Source organism: Oncorhynchus masou, chromosome 29 (assembly GCF_036934945.1).
Source record: "Oncorhynchus masou masou isolate Uvic2021 chromosome 29, UVic_Omas_1.1, whole genome shotgun sequence".
Lineage (NCBI taxonomy): Eukaryota > Metazoa > Chordata > Actinopteri > Salmoniformes > Salmonidae > Oncorhynchus > Oncorhynchus masou.
Genome location: NC_088240.1, coordinates 70,717,435 through 70,733,766, shown reverse-complemented (window position 1 = coordinate 70,733,766; position 16,332 = coordinate 70,717,435). Strand labels below are relative to the sequence as shown.

The window sequence follows — 16,332 nt, the reverse complement described above, 5'->3', positions numbered from 1 at the left end:
TTCTTGTGATCATTTTGACCCCACAGGGTGTGAGATCTTGCGTGGAGCCCCAGATCGAGGGAGATTATCAGTGGTCTTGTATGTCTTCCATTTCCTAATAATTGCTCCCACAGTTGATTTCTTCAAACCAATCTGCTTACCTATTGCAGATTCAGTCTACCCAGCCTGGTGCAGGTCTACAATTTTGTTTCTGGTGTCCTTTGACAGCTCTTTGGTCTTGGCCATAGTGGAGTTTGGAGTGTGACTGTTTGAGGTTGTGGACAGGTGTCTTTTATACTGATAACAAGTTCAAACAGGTGCCATTAATACAGGAAACGAGTGGAGGACAGAGGAGCCTCTTAAAGAAGAAGTTACATGTCTGTGAGAGCCAGAAATCTTGCTTGTTTGTAGGTGACCAAATACTTACTTTCCACCATAATTTGCAAATAAATTCATTAAAAATCCTACAATGTGATTTTCTGGATTTTTTTTTCTAATTTTGTCTGTCATAGTTGATGAAAATTACAGGCCTCTCTCATCTTTTTAAGTGTGAGAACTTGCATAATTGGTGGCTGACTAAATACTTTTTTGCCCCACTGTATATAGGGAGAGAGAGGGAGAAAGAGAGAGAGAGAGAGAGAGGGTGAGAGAGAGAGAGAGAGAGAGAGAGAGAGAGAGAGAGGGCGAGAGGGAGAGAGAAGGGTGAGAGAGTGAGAGCGAGCGCAAGAGAGAGAGAGAGAGAGAGAGAGAGAGGGCGAGAGGGAGAGAGAAGGGTGAGAGAGTGAGAGCGAGCGCAAGAGAGAAAGAGAGAGAGAGAAGGGCGAGAGAGTGAGAGAGAGAGAAAGAGAGAGAGCGAGATAGAAAGAGAGAGAGAGAGAGAGAAAGAGAGAGAGAGAGAGAGAGAGAGAGAGTGAGAGCGAGAGCGAGAGAGAAAGAAAGAGAGAGAAGGGCGAGAGAGTGAGAGAGAGAGAGAGAGAGAGGGTGAGAGAGAGAAGGGTGAGAGAGTGAGAGCGAGAGCGAGAGAGAAAGAGAGAGAGAGAGAGAGGTCAGAATCCAATAAAAAAGGGAGAGATGGAGGAGTGACGTGTGTTTGTGTTAGTGTGTCAGTGGTGTGTGTTTGTGTTAGTGTGTCAGTGGTGTGTGTAGGTGTGTGTGTGATGACCTGCAGCTCTAGTCTTAGTGGTCTGTGCTGAAGGACAGCAGGAGAGGGAGTACAGGTCAGCCAGTCATCCCTCCTGTCCTCTTGGCTCTGTTCCTCTACAGCTGGCCTACATAACTACCCATCTATAAACAGACACTCACACAACATCATCACTCACACACAAACACACTTACATCCAGACTTACTCATAATCACTAAATAGCCATTTGAACAGACCTAATAAACATGAATGTTTGCACATGCATGCAGTTACACACCCACCCACCCACACACACACACACACACACACACACACACACACACACACACACACACACACACACACACACACACACACACACACACACACACACACACACACACACACACACACACACACACACACACACACACACACACACACACACACACACACACACACACACACACACACACACACACACACAGCCAAATGCAAAAGGCCAGATGACATTGAATAATTCTCCACTGTCACACAACAATGTATTTCATGCGACGAAAAGGGTTGCCATGGTAGCATGACTGGGCATGATATGCTGTGATGGCAGACTGCACTGGCAAAAAAGACAAAAAACAACACCCAGAAAACCCCAGAAATATATGAGATTTAGTCCAACCTGTGTCACAGCTAAACTAAACTGCTGGGCTGAAGGCCAGAAGAGAAGGACAGAGCCTGAAGCTGTCTCCTGCTGCCGTGTCACAGACAGAAACCCACAAAGTCCATCTGTTCCTCTATCTAAAGGACTTCAGCTCTCTCTCACGCTCCAACACGCTGTGTCTGGCAGGCTGGCAGTATGGATGTGTGCTGAGAGGACACAGAAGTAGGCCAGGAAGCATGCAGAGGGTACTATACTGCTCCAGGCCAGGCAGCGTGCAATGGGTACTATACTGCTCCAGGCCAGGCAGCGTGCAATGGGTACTATACTGCTCCAGGCCAGGCAGCTGAGATCCCATGGGCATCAGGGAGGAACCGAGCGAGAGAGAGGGAAAGTTTGTGTATGCATGTCTGTGTGTGTGTGACATAAAGTATCTTGCACACCCCTTCATATAATGGGCCTGCTAGCCAATATGTTCAGCCAGAATGATCACAGCAGTAGAGAGGCAACAAATGGGGATATTTAACAATTATACAGTGCACTGCTGTGTGTGTTTGTGTGGGGGGTGTGTGTGTGTCTGTGTGTGTGCACGCGTGTCTGTGTGTGCGCACGCGCGCGCGCATGTGTGTGTGTGTTTGTGTGTGTGTGTGTGTTTCGATGCATGTCCCCCATTTTTACTGCTCTGATAAGTTTCAGAGAGGCGGCTGAGGAAAAACATTTCAATCAGTGCATCTGGGCATGGCCCCCTGTGCGCCATGCCCAGTATAGAGCTGCAGGTGAGAGGCATGAGTGACTGTTGATATGCTGTTGCCGCCATGGAGACACTTCTACCAGTGGGGGAGGAGATTAGCTTTAATTGCCCCTGATTGGCTCCTGTTGACTTCTGATTAGCAAGTGACTGGTTCATTAGCATGGTAGCCGTGGTAATGATCTATGTCACAGAGAGAGCCAAAACTATCCCATTGGCTGAGACTGAGGAACCCCACGTCTCGACACAGCTGAGAGTCTGGAGGCTCTCAAATGTCAAGTGCAATTCCAGATGCAAATTTTGTATGAATGTTTTGTTTGAGTGTGTGTATGTGTGTGTATGTGAGTGTGTGTGTGTGTGTGTGTGTGTGTGTGTGTGTGTGTGTGTGTGTGTGTGTGTGTGTGTGTGTGTGTGTGTGTGTGTGTGTGTGTGTGTGTGTGTTTTGTGTGTGTGTGTGCTCTCACCTGGCTTGCCTGTGGAGAGGATGTTCTTTGAGACAGTAACTCTGTCCTCAGAGCTGCGGGCCCAGTCCATCATCCCCTTCCAGCCCTTCATAGGGAAGCTGATGTCTGCGTTACCCGCCACCGGACGCTTGTGGATGGACAGAACTGGAGAGAGAGAGAGAGAGAGAGAGAGATTTTCTTCACTACATAAACTCATGACTCATCACTTACTTACCAATATAATTAGAGCAGTAAAAATAAATGTTTTGTCGAACTCGTGGTATACGGGTATGACAGCCAATTAGCATTCAGGGCTCGAACCATCCAGTTTATAATGTGTGTTAGCCATTTGTTTGGCCAGACTCTTCTTTCCCACTATGTACATATTTAAATTATAGCTATCTAAATACAGTAATAACTAACTTGTTTATTTTTCTTATCTTTCTCCATCCATCCATCCATCCATCTCTCTCTCTCTCTCTCTCTCTCTCTCTCTCTCTCTCTCTCTCTCTCTCTCTCTCTGTGATATGTGTGGGACTAGGGAGTGTGAGGCCAGTAACTAGGAGCGGTGTGGCGGTGGGTTTGGGTGGAGGTTCGGCTGCAGTGCAGACAGCGAGGCGGGTATTGGGCTGGGCAGAGCTAGAAACAGCACCTTACGGCAGACCCCACCACTCCTCCACACACTCCCCAGACACGCCAGCTACAGACCTCCCTGTACACACTGTGCCATGTTCATCTGCAGGTCAGCTAGAAGCCAAGCGCCTGCTGGTGGGATGCTGTTAGTTCTGTAAATATTATATGCTGCGTGAAACAGAGGAGTTCACAGTCCTTGTGTTTGTGTGTATGTGTGTGTGTGTGCGCAAGAGCGTGTGTCCGCGAGCGTGTTTGTTTGTGTGTTTGTGCATGTGTAAACAGAAGTTCACAGTCACTGGTCTGGAACTGAGCAGATTGTGAGTGTGATTTTAGGATCTCTTGAGACACAACCAAACTGGGCACAGACGTCAATTCAACATCTATTTGACATTGGTTGAAATGCCGTGGAAACAATGTTGATTCAACCAGTGTGTGCCCAGTGGGAACAGCCCAGGATGTCTGTTCTATAGCCCTGTTTGGTTTGTGGGTGGTACCCAGGGGAAATGGCAATATTTAGACCTCCTTGCTCACACCCTCTGTTCTGATTCCAAAAGACATAGAGAGACTGTACTGACTGAACCAGTGAGATCCACACACACCAGACACAACGCTAACAGATGAGATCCCCTAGTGTCCTGGCTGGGTGCATATCCAATTCAGATTATACAACTCTGGAGTACTGCCAATGTGGCTATCCCTGCTTTTCCACCATGGCCTAAAGACCTAGTATTAACTTGGAAAAAAACAAATAGTTCAACAAAAAAAAGTCCACATTGAACGAACAAAGGCGCAGCTGTCTGAAAACATTACAAGCCATCGAATCCTTGCTTTCTCCATCCTTGTTTCAACAATTCCTGTTGTTGGAGGACAGGATCCAAAGTCCCTCCTCCTCCAATGAGCTTTGGAGCAATTCAAGACATGCAATTTGAGAAGAATTGAGGACACAAGGACAGAGGAAGCAATATTTTCAGACACAGCCAAAGAGACTAAGGTCAAGGAAAAAGCTTACCTAAGTTGTCCGTGACCTCGACCATGTCCTGGAAGTCTTTCATCCTAAGACCGTAGACGTCCACAAAGTCTTCCACCAACCGGAACAGCTCCTTGATGTTAGGACCCAACTAAGAGAGAGAGAGAGAGAGAGAGAGAGAGAGAGAGAGAGAGAGAGAGAGAGAGAGAGAGAGAGAAAGAGAAAGAGAAAGAGAAAGAGAAAGAGAAAGAGGAGACAAGGGAACTGATGGAGCGAACACCAAACAGACACCCACTGTTCATATGCATCACACACCATCCATATATCTCCAGGGAGACTGGTATGATGTCACTATGATGCCAATGGCTAGACACAAAGGCACCAGAGAATAGTCATTGAAATGATCTCTGTACAACACATTGCCGACACACATCAAGAAAGAGCACAAACTGTGACCATGCATGCTAGCTCATGTGTGTGCATAAAGAGGCGCCAGTGAAGAGAAAGAGACCAACTCACCAGTTGTGCTTCTTCCCATCTCTCTCTGTTCTCCTCCATCAGCAGGTTACTGACTGACTGGACAAAGTTCTGTGATCCAGTAGAGAAGGAAGAGAAAGGGAGCGAGGAGGCCATGAGACATTACTCTACAACATTAGCCATCAATAAACCTACTACAAACATTCCCTCCAGCCATTTCTTTAACACCAGTCAATTCTAAATGTAGCCCTGACCCAAACCTAATGACCTCATGACCTAATGACTTCCAATCCAAACACATGCTCCCTCCTCTTACTCTCATGTCTGCATTGCTGGGGCTGTTGTAGGCCCTTCTGAAGATCTCTGTCATGTTCTTCAGTACGTCCACTATGGCCAGCAGGTCTCCACTGTAGCTGGTCCCATCGCTGGACGTCACCCTGAGCTTGGTCATCACCTCTGAAACTCCATCCCCCACAAGCCCCCGCTGGGCCTTGGACAGGTGTTCCCGAGTCTGTGGAGGAAAGGTATGAGTGAAGCACTCAGAAAATATCACCACTGGATAGAGGTGATCTTCTGATCACTAACATACATTTCCTGTCTGTCTTCTTAATTTGGTCTTGACCATTTATGATTTGTTAGTAACATCCCACTGGTCACACACTGGTTGAATCAACATTGTTTCCACGTCATTTCAAAGACATTTCCTTGCACCAACGTGGAAAAGACATTGAATTGACATCTGTGCCCAGTGGGATGTATTGAACTGTTCAGGCAAAATATCTCAAATGGCATTCTATGGGCACTTTGTAGCTTCTGTTTTCAGATGTAAAGTACAAGAGTACAGTTTCAATCGTTGGTCATCTCTCTGGTACTCACCAGTGTTTGGATGCTGCGGTAGTCATTGGAGATACACTTCATATAAGTGGGGTTCTCCCAGTAGGCTATTCCCTCGTCATCCAGAGTGCACCGCCTCAGGATCAGCCCTGGATGGGGACACAGACTGGGGAGTTAACATCACTAGAACTGTGGGATCCTAGAGGCATAACCCATCTTAAGCCAGGCATGTCTTGAGGGTATCCCTCTGGCTAGGTGTAGATCAGGAAGGTTGCTAAGGGTTTACTCTGAGAGATGGCTGTAGACTCTTATGGCGTCTAGCGTCTGAAGCCGTTGGAGTCTACAGTTACAGCGTATTCAGAAAGTATTCAGACCCCTTAACTTTCCCCACAATTTGTTAAGTTACAGCCTTATTCGAACATTTATTCCATATTTTTTTCACACAATTTCCACACAGTACCCCACAACGACAAACAAAAACATGTTTTTAGAATGTTTTACAAATGTATATAAAAAAACGAACAGAAATACCTTATTTACATACAGTAAGTATTCAGACCCTTTGCTATGAGACTCAAAATTGAGCTCAAATTAATTATATTTTCAATGATTATTCTTAAGATGTTTCTACAACTTGATTGGAGTCCACCTGTGGTAAATTCAATTGATTGGACATGTTTTTCAAAGGCACACACCTGTCTATATAAAGTCCCACAGTTGACAGTGCATGTCAGAGCAAAAACCAACCCATGAGGTTGAAGGAATTGTCTGTGGAGCCCGGAGACAGGATTGTGTGGAGGCACAGACATTTCTGCAGCATTGAAGGTCGACAAGACCACAGTGGCCTTCATCGTTCTTAAATGAAAGAAGTTTGGAACCACCAAGACTCTTCATAGAGCTGGCCACCCAGCCAAACTGAGCAATCAGGGGAGAAAGGCCTTTGTCACTCTGACAGAGCTCCACAGTTCCTCTGTGGAGATGGGAGAACCTTCTAGAAGGACAACCATCACTGCAGAACTCCACCAATCAGGTCTCTATGGTAGAGTGGCCAGACAGAAGCCACTCCTCAGTAAAATGCACATGACAGCCCGCTTGGAGTTTTCCAAACAGCACCTAGAAATCTTTGGTCTGAATAGAAATCTTTGGTCCCTACAGTGAAAAATGGTGGTGGCAGCATCATGTTTTAGGGATGTCTTTCAGTGGCAGGGACTGGGAGACTAGTCAGGATTGAGGAAAAGATGAACGGAGCAAAGTACAGAGAGCTCCAAGCGCTCAGTACCTCAGATTGGGGCGAAGGTTCACCTTCCAACAGGACAATGACCCTATGCCCACAGTAAAGACAACACAGGAGTGACTTCGGGACAAGTCTCTGAATGTCCTTGAGTGACCCAGCCAGATCCCGGACTTGAAACTGATCAAACATCTTTGGAGTGACCTGAAAATAGCTTTGCAGCATCGCTCCCCATCCAACCTGACAGAGCTTCAGAGGATCTGTAGAGAAGAATGGGAGAAATTCGACAAATACAGGTGTGCCAAGCTTGTAGCGTCATACCTAAGAAGTCTCGACTGTAGTCAATGCCATTGGTGCTTCAACAAAGTACTGAGTATTGGGTCTAAATACTTATGTAAATGTGATATTTCAGTTGTTGTTGTTTTTATAAATGTGCAAAAATCTATAAAAACCTGTTTTAGCTTTTCATTATGGGGTATTGTGCATAGATTGATGAGGGAAATACATTTTTTGAATCTATTTTAGAAATATGCTGTAATGTAACAATACGTGGAAAAAGTCAAGGGGTCTGAATACTTTCTGAATGCACTGTATGTCTCAGGGTAAAAGGGAGGTAGCTCACCATTGGCATTGGGAGGGCAGCGTACGGCCGCTGTGTCCCCAGCTGGAGTCATTTTCCACACTACGTTGGAGAAGTTCTCCTCTGCACAGATCTCATGAGGTTCTGCGCCAAAACCAAAAGCAAACATCAGTGTTCCACCAATCTGAGTGTCAAATGGGTCGTTCCACCGATTCAGTACCTTTTCAGAAGTGTAACTTGGTAAAAAACAAAAACATTTGATTTCACAAAACGTGTACACCTGTCATAAAGAGCACATGTTCATGGTTTCCCATCTCAAGAGGTTAAATAAAGTAAAGAAAAGTAAGTGCCTATTAAGTGCCAAATAAAGTAACAGGGTTTCCTCTTAAATCAGCCATGAATCCCCTTGTGACAGGAGGAATGGAAGCTTGTTGTGTGCACATCGTGGCTTCCCCCCCTTTTACTCTCTCTCCCACCCCAGGTTTTACAACAGTCATACATTCCTGGTAAAAACTCTCTGCACTGCCATGGAGTATTGAGGGAGAGAGCCTATGGAGAACAAAGACATTATTCTTGCCAAAACTCCTAATCCCCAAAATTGGAGAATTAAAGAATATTTCTATTTTTGAGAATGTTGGAGTGGTCCGTGGACACTTAAGGGACAGTCATGTCAAGGTTGTTTCATTTGGTGATCTCATGAAGGACAGGAAACACACATTACTGTGTCTTTGGTTGTGTACACTTCGCAATTATGGGTTTTGCATCTGATGGTTGTATAAAATATATGACTGAATATGAAACTATTTGTGAGAAGATGTAATGTAATGTTAGCCTTCTAAACAAGATACTTGTTTAGATATAAAGTTTTAACTAGTCAGTGGCCATGCCCCCGTGAGCCCAGAAATTACGTCAGGCGTCATGGAACCGTCCCGTCTTCCACAGAGTACAAAACCACTCGTGATAAAATATACATCAGACCAGAAAACATAGAAGCTGTCGCTACATGTTGAAATTGTTGGCAACTCTACCAAAAGACAAGACCAGAGAACGTGGAGATCATTCCCAAGTTGAAATGGCTAAGAAATCTACAAACTAAAGAACAGTTATTCAAGCTGCAGCTTTTTTAAAATACTTTAGTCTGGTAAACGCATCCGAGCAAAGAAGTACTCTGAAGTATCCAATATAACAACTGACATCTACGACTGACTTTGATCTTTGGTGGACAAACCAGAGGCTTTCTGTTGACTGACTATCCAGCAGACAGACCAGCGATCACAGAGAGACAACAAAGGCATACACTCGTGAATATGTCAATTGCATTTCTAAAATCCAAATGTGCAGTTGTTAGGGTGCTAAATTTCTATATTTATGATGAAGTATTCAACTGTATGTATGTAGTGAATCCACACTGAGTTTCCCGCTCTTGAACTGTCCCCACCCCTTTCTACCAAGCTGTCATATCGGTTTAGCCCACTAGGGATTTTTCTATCATGTCAGTAACCAATGTTTGAACTATTGTGTGTGTGTTTGTAAGTCTGTAATTGATAAGATTTATTATTTAGCAAAAAAATAATTAAGCTAATTTGTATATTGCTAATTCATGATTTATGCTAGGGTTCGTGCAGATATCCAAGGGTTTGTGACATTCAGTAAAGAGACCGATGAGGTAATAATACATTAATAAGTGACTGTAATTGATAAGATATGAAAATATCCAAAGAGTTAATTCTGGAAATAAATATTGTTTAAATATTTTCCAGTGGTGCCCCGACATCCTAGTTAATTAAAGTTACATGATTAGTTTAATCACGTAAAGAATAATTACACATAGAGAATTTATTTGATAATATAAGTCTTCACATTTAATGATAGTCAACGATACGAGACTATCTATGGGTATCAGGGTTGACATGTTATCCTCTACCCACTCAGTTTTCCACCACAAAACACCAGAAATTTGCCAAATATAGTTAAACCAGCTCACCTTCTTTTACACTATGATTTGATTATAAGATGTTCAATTATTATATTGAAAAATATATATTTAAAAAGGAATAGCTTCACCATATTAAAATGAGAGTTCAGTTCATGTAACAGGGTTGACCTTAAAATGAAAGTTCAGTTCATGTAACAGGGTTGACCTTAAAATGAGAGTTCAGTTCATGTAACAGGGTTGACCTTAAAATGAGAGTTCAGTTCATGTAACAGGGTTGACCATAAAATGAGAGTTCAGTTCATGTAACAGGGTTGACCTTAAAATGAGAGTTCAGTTCATGTAACAGGGTTGACCTTAAAACGAGAGTTCAGTTCATGTAACAGGGTTGACCATAAAATGAGAGTTCAGTTCATGTAACAGGGTTGACCTTAAAACGAGAGTTCAGTTCATGTAACAGGGTTGACCTTAAAACGAGGGACACTAATCACATGAAATAAATAATAATCTTCAGAAATGACTTTTTGTCAAAGCAACAAAATAATTAGGTCTTTACAATGATGGTGCAACTTGGAGACATTTTGAGATTAAGGTGGTTATAATCTTCCTAGAAGTGACACAGGGTTTGTTTTTGTATATTTTATGGATTTCTATTAGCTGTTGCCAAGGCAGCAGCTTCTCTTCCTGACATACAATATAATGGAGGACAGAGGGTTGACGAAGGAAGTGTCAAAATGCTGCATTTTTCTATTTTAGCCAGCTTTTATTCATATTCAAAATCAGATTTATTGAATTCTCCATCTGGTCTATATTAAAGGGGACTTTATTTAAAGAAAGAATCCTTAATTGAAACAATAACAAAACTGTCACCTCTCCCGTGTTCTGGTAAAAAAGTTGAGGGATGGACCTGGAGAAATGTAACCACTCTCAAATTCAATAAGAGTTATGATTGCAAGTACTGATCATCCATAACATCAAAATGATACTTTAAACCATGTTTTGAGGCTATACCGTGTTTGCTTACATTTACATTTGTTTACAAACATTATAGTAAAATATGCTTGTATTTTGGGTTCTGATGGGGTACAGTATGACAGTTGAACTAAGCTCATGAAGCTATATTCTTATAAGCTATATTCTTCAAGAATCAATCGGGTAAATACGGTATCATTAATTTAGAAGTATAAAAATGGATGTAGCAACTCCAGCTATCATATAACAGTTTTTTAAGGCAATATTGATGCACAATTTCTACTTAAAATATCAAAAGGGACGCAAAAGGCATTCACTTCGTGAAACAACCCAAATATGTTCAATTTTGACAAAAGATATGAAGCAAAAGTAAACATGAGATACAGGACGTATAGTATAATAAAAAATGACAGATTGCCGATGACATCAGCTGATGTAAAGAGGGCCTCATAAATACATTGGATAGATTGATTAAGACCACACCTTTCCATGACTGTGTTCTGACTACTCACCTGGACACCGCTTCTCATTGCAGCGTCGCACCTCCTCCCGATCTCCAGGACAATTTTCACCCCCAAAGAAGGGCCCATAGCAAATCCTCTGTCTCTGTTGGCTCCCCCCGCCACATGTCTTGGTGCAGCCCACCCACGACGTCCAAGGATGCCACTTCCCCTCCACTAAGACACAGAACACAGCTCTAATGGTTAAGATCAGGATAGGCGGATAGTAAACTGATCCTAGATCTGTATACCTGTGGGCAACATCTACACAGAGTTTTGACAGCAGGTGTTACCTGGACACTCCCGTAGGAAGCAGTCTCTGGTCTCTATCCAGTCCCCGCGACACTCTGATCCTCCGTACGAAGGTCCGTTACACTCCCTGATGCGCTGCATGGTCCCGTTGGAGCAGGACGCAGAGCATGAACCCCAATTAGCCCACTCATTCCACACCCCATCAACTGGGACAGCAGAGAGAAAGAGAGTAGAGCAGAGAGGGAGAGGGGTATGAGAGAAAATAAGAGGGAGAGAGAGAGACAGGAAGAGAGAGAGAGAGAGAGAGAGAAAGAGAGAGAGAGACAGAGAGATCCTGGTTACTTCTGTACATGTACAGTTGAAGTCGGAAGATTACATACACTTAGGTTGGAGTCATTAAAACTCGTTTTTCAACCACTCCACAAAATTCTTGTTAATTAACAAACTATAGTTTTGGCAAATCAGTTAGGACATCTACTTTGTGCATGACACAGATCATTTTTCCAATAATTGTTTACAGACAGATTATTTCACTTAGAATTCACTGTATCACAATTCCAGTGGGTCAGAAGTTTACATACATCAAGTTCACTGTGCCTTTAAACAGCTTGGAAATTTCAGAAAATTATGTCGTGGCTTTAGAAGTTTCTGATAAGTTAATTGACATCATTTGAGTCAATTGGAGGTGGACCTGTGGATGTATTTCAAGGCCTACCTTGAAACTCAGTACTTTGGGAACATGGGAAAATCAAAAGAAATTAGCCAAGACCTCAGAAAAGAATTGTAGACCTCCACAAGTCTGGTTCATCCTTGGGAGCAATTTCCAAACGCCTAAAGGTACCACGTTCATCTGTACAAACAATAGTATGCAAGTATAAACGCCATGGGACCACACAGCCATAATACCACTCAGGAAGGAGACGCGTTCTCTCTCCTAGAGATGAATGTACTTTGGTGCGAAAAGTGCAAATCAATCCCAGAACTACAGCAAACGACCTTGTGTTGATGCTGGTGAAAACAGGTACTCAAGTATCTATATCCACAGTAAACTAGTCCTATATCAACATAACCTGAAAGGCCGCTCAGCAAGGATGAAGCCACTGCTCTAAGACCACCATAAAAAAGCCAGACTACGGTTTGCAACTGCACATGGGGACAAATATCATACTTTTTTGGAGAAATGTCCTCTGATCTGATGAAACAACAATAGAACTGTTTGGCCATAATGACCATCGTTATGTTGGAGGAAAAAGCGGGACGCTTGCAAGCTGAAGAACACCATCCCAACCGTGAAGCACGGGGGTGGCAGCATCATGTTGTGGGTGTGCTTTTCTGCAGGAGGGACTGGTGTACTTCACAAAATAGATGGCATCATGAGGGTGGAAAATTATGTGGATATATTATATATCTCAAGACATCAGTCAGGAAGTTAAAGCTTCGTTGCAAATGGGTCTTCTAAATGGACAATGACCCCAAGCATACTTCCAAAGTTGTGGCACGTTTGACCCAAGTTAAACAATTTAAAGGCAATGTTATCAAATACTAATAGAGTGTAAGTGAACTTCTGACCCGCTGGGAATGTGATGAAAGAAATAAAACCTGAAAGAAATAATTATTTCTGCTATTATTCTGACATTTCACATTCTTAAAATAAAGTGGTGATCCTAACTGACCAAAGACAGGGAATTTTTACTTGGATTAAATGTCAGGAATTGTGAAAAAATGAGTTTAAATGTGTTTGGCTAAGGTGCATGTAAACTTTTGACTTCAACTGTATTAGTTTGTCTACGTCTCTGTGTGCATAACGCAACGTACACACATTGTACATGTTTTGATTCAACCTTCGTGCATAAAGAAGAACCTTTTCACATGAACTTCTCAGGGATAATTTGTCTCTATATAACCATAGAAGTGACTGCCATGATGACTGAAGTTGTAAAAAGTAATGCACTATATAGGGAATACTGTAGGGTGCCATTTCGAAAGCAGATGAGTACGAATCCAGTGAGAAATCTGTGTAATCTCACCTGGGCAGACAGCAATGTTGCAGAACTTGGTCTGCTTCTCCGGCCCCATACAGGGGTCTCCCCCATACTGAGGGGGCTTGCAGCTGCGTGTGCGATCCCGGTAACCACGGCCGCAGGTTGACGAACACAAGCTCCATGGCGACCACTCATCCCAAGTCCCATGCACTGCAATCAGAGCGGCTAGGGTATGATTTATAGAGAGAACCACACAGACCTTCACCACGACAACAACAACAACAACATCAACTCCAAAACACATAAACATCCAACACTCTATGGTACAAACCAGCCTGATGCCATAATGAAGTCACAAACATCCTTCTCTCAGTGCCTGCATGGTTCTCCTGTGTAGACCACTCTGACCTTATTTCTGTGTTTAAATGTATTCATCTGCATAGTTCCATATTAAAGTCCTGGTCTGGAGGGTTATTGTCTGTTACGTAAGAGAAGCCCCAGGATGCATTGCACAGAGAGGTTCTGTAAAGACAGCACCAGGAAGTTGGGCATCAGAATAACTATTCTGCTGCTCAGCAGGTAAGCCCCATGCCCCTCTCTCTGAGGCAGAGGCTTCGAAAGAGGATTTGTATAGGGCTATAGACATCCAGGCCATGGAGTTGTTCAGTGGGAAGAAGGAGTAGAGATCTTCAGGGGGAGAGAGGAGGGCTTGTATGTGTGAGCGAAGCCAGGAGAGGGCTGGAGACGAGGGGCAGCAAGGAGACAGCCGGGAGGGGGGAAGGTGGAGGGGCTTAGCTTACCTGGACAGACGGCAGAGTTGTTGCAGGGCCTCTGCTCTCGGAGCGGGCCGCTGCACTGTGTGCTGTAGGAGGAGGAGACACAGAAACGCGTGCGGCTCTGCCAGCTCTCACCGCATGTGGCCGAACACACACTCCACGACGACCACTCCTCACCTGACGCAGTCTGGTCCACTGAGGGGGAGGGAGGAAGGGAGGGAGGAGGAGAGGAGGAAGGGATGGTCCAGGGTGGAGGGGGGGAGAAGGGCCAAAACTAATTATCATGCAGGAGCAGCCTCCCATTGGCCAAAATAGGAAGGGGCGTGGGATGGTTTGGCGTAGGGGAGATTCTGTGCTGCCAGGCTCCCTGGGCTCTGATTCCATATCCTTAGCATTGACTTGACATACAGGGGAAGGCAATGAGATTGGTTACTGGATATGTCAATCATTTCCCTGGCTGCCATGACTGCCCAATGCATTCAGTAGACCCGGTCAGTCAGTCAAGCCTAGTCTGACCAATGGGAAAAGCTGGTCAGTCATGGCTGTCCAATGGCAGGGGTGAGGGGGGACCTGATTCGCTAATTCAGTGGAGACTTATCCACTTTTCAAGACAGGACACAATCTCCAGTATAGCGGCTACATTCATGACCTCACAAAACAACAAAACAGCAAACAGTTTCACTCGATTTATTCAGGGTCCATGTTGGAATTAGTGCCGTGGCACTTTGGCAAGAAGGAGTTTGGGAGATTTTGATGGATGTACAGGCCTATGTGAGGGAGGGATTCAGGGATAGCTAGCTATAGCCTTGGTGCAGTGACAGACTATAATGGTAGGAGGTGGTCCTGTGTGGTCTGTGACCCAAGCGGCTGTTAGAGACTGATGCATGGGCTCCCTCTGCGTCCTGTTGTCTTACCTGTCTGTGGGGCCTGCTGTCCGCCGCCACCGCCTCGCGTCTTGTCTACCTCGCCACCGCCGCCATCACGCTTGCGGCTGTCCACGGAGCGAAGTGATTGGCTGCGAGTGAGATGACGGCCTTTGCCTAGAGGGGTGGGGCAAGGCCAGGGGGGAGGGGTTAGCAACTTAACCGCCAATGGCATTTTGTTTTTAGGACACAACCGTGACGTGATTGGTCACCCAGAAGAGCATCAGCCAAACTTGGGAATTTTGTAATGGAAAACCAGGTGTGGTGTGTGATTGTGTGTTTGTCTATTTACTGTGTCTCTCGCTGTCTTTCTTGTCTTTGGAATCGTGATTGTTAGTTCACGAACAGATGGAATAAGAACATGGAATTCTGACATGGATCACAATCTATCAAAACATCTATAGTTCTGAAGACTGGAAGAGGGATACAGACCTATTGGAAGCCCTGTTCCTAAGTCCTCCTTACTTCTAATAACATGGATTATATGCACATTGCAGTGTGAGGGATTCTTCAGTCTCTTTCTTAAGAGTTATCCTTCTGTATTTGTCTTGTCCAAATAATAGCATCAATCAAAGTCCCCTTTCCAACATGGCCTCCTTACATCACAAGAATGACTTGTTGGACGGAAGAGAGTGGAGGGAATAAAGGACAAGAGAAAATAAAAGTACAGAGAGAAATAACAGAGAAATGAGATTGAGAGAAGAACAAAAGAGAGAGAGAGTCAAAGAGAAACAGACATAGATATTTAGATTGAGGAGGACGTACATACATACCCACATATACACACTAGTGGTGCGCAGGTCAGCTGTTTGTTCACACATACCCGCCAGCAATTGCTAATAACCCATCTGCAACCCCACGACTGTATGTGATAAAGTGAATATCTGAGGCCCACTGTAGGCAACAGTCAGAGACGATGGAAATTGTTTTTGACACAGGAGGCGCCAGATTTTTTTTTGCCTGATTTAGATATGTTCCTGGTTTATAATTTACAACAGTTTGGTAGGTTGGGCTGTGAAAACTGATGATAATAAAGATTGCCCCTCTACAGATGGTATCTGACTGCACATTCTCTCAAGATGCTCAAAGTAAAGAAATCATATTTCTCCTGCATTTGGTGTGACATTTTACTGCAATAAATGCTTCATTCTGCAGGAGTTAATATCAAGGCTATGTGAGAGTTTGTAGACCTACAGTCAGTGTCCAGATGTCAGTTTCCATTTAACCCATCTGAACAGTAGGCTACAGTTCCCTTGATGTGCCATTGGCCTATTTGAAGTGCCCGTCTTGTGACTGTTGAATTTGTATAGCGCCTCACAATCATCA

General features: G+C 44.1%; 1 protein-coding gene across 3 annotated transcripts in view; it reads right to left on the bottom strand.

Annotated features, from left to right (window-relative positions):
• The window catches only part of LOC135520426 (adhesion G protein-coupled receptor B1-like), an 87,178-nt gene that overhangs the window by 30,796 nt on the left and 40,050 nt on the right, over positions 1 to 16,332 (bottom strand). For 2 of the 3 annotated variants that reach the window (XM_064945983.1, XM_064945984.1), the window contains exons 1-9: positions 13,353 to 13,498; positions 11,367 to 11,531; positions 11,086 to 11,250; positions 7,711 to 7,812; positions 5,900 to 6,006; positions 5,340 to 5,534; positions 5,066 to 5,134; positions 4,589 to 4,697; positions 2,968 to 3,111 (exon numbers count right to left, since the gene is read on the bottom strand). In XM_064945983.1, coding sequence (XP_064802055.1) covers positions 2,968 to 3,111; positions 4,589 to 4,697; positions 5,066 to 5,134; positions 5,340 to 5,534; positions 5,900 to 6,006; positions 7,711 to 7,812; positions 11,086 to 11,250; positions 11,367 to 11,531; positions 13,353 to 13,401 — 1,105 coding nt within the window. In that variant the 5' untranslated portion in view covers positions 13,402 to 13,498. Of the gene's footprint in view, positions 1 to 2,967; positions 3,112 to 4,588; positions 4,698 to 5,065; positions 5,135 to 5,339; positions 5,535 to 5,899; positions 6,007 to 7,710; positions 7,813 to 11,085; positions 11,251 to 11,366; positions 11,532 to 13,352; positions 13,518 to 14,107; positions 14,279 to 14,997; positions 15,124 to 16,332 lie in introns of those variants that run through there. The other variant, XM_064945985.1, reaches the window with a different exon arrangement.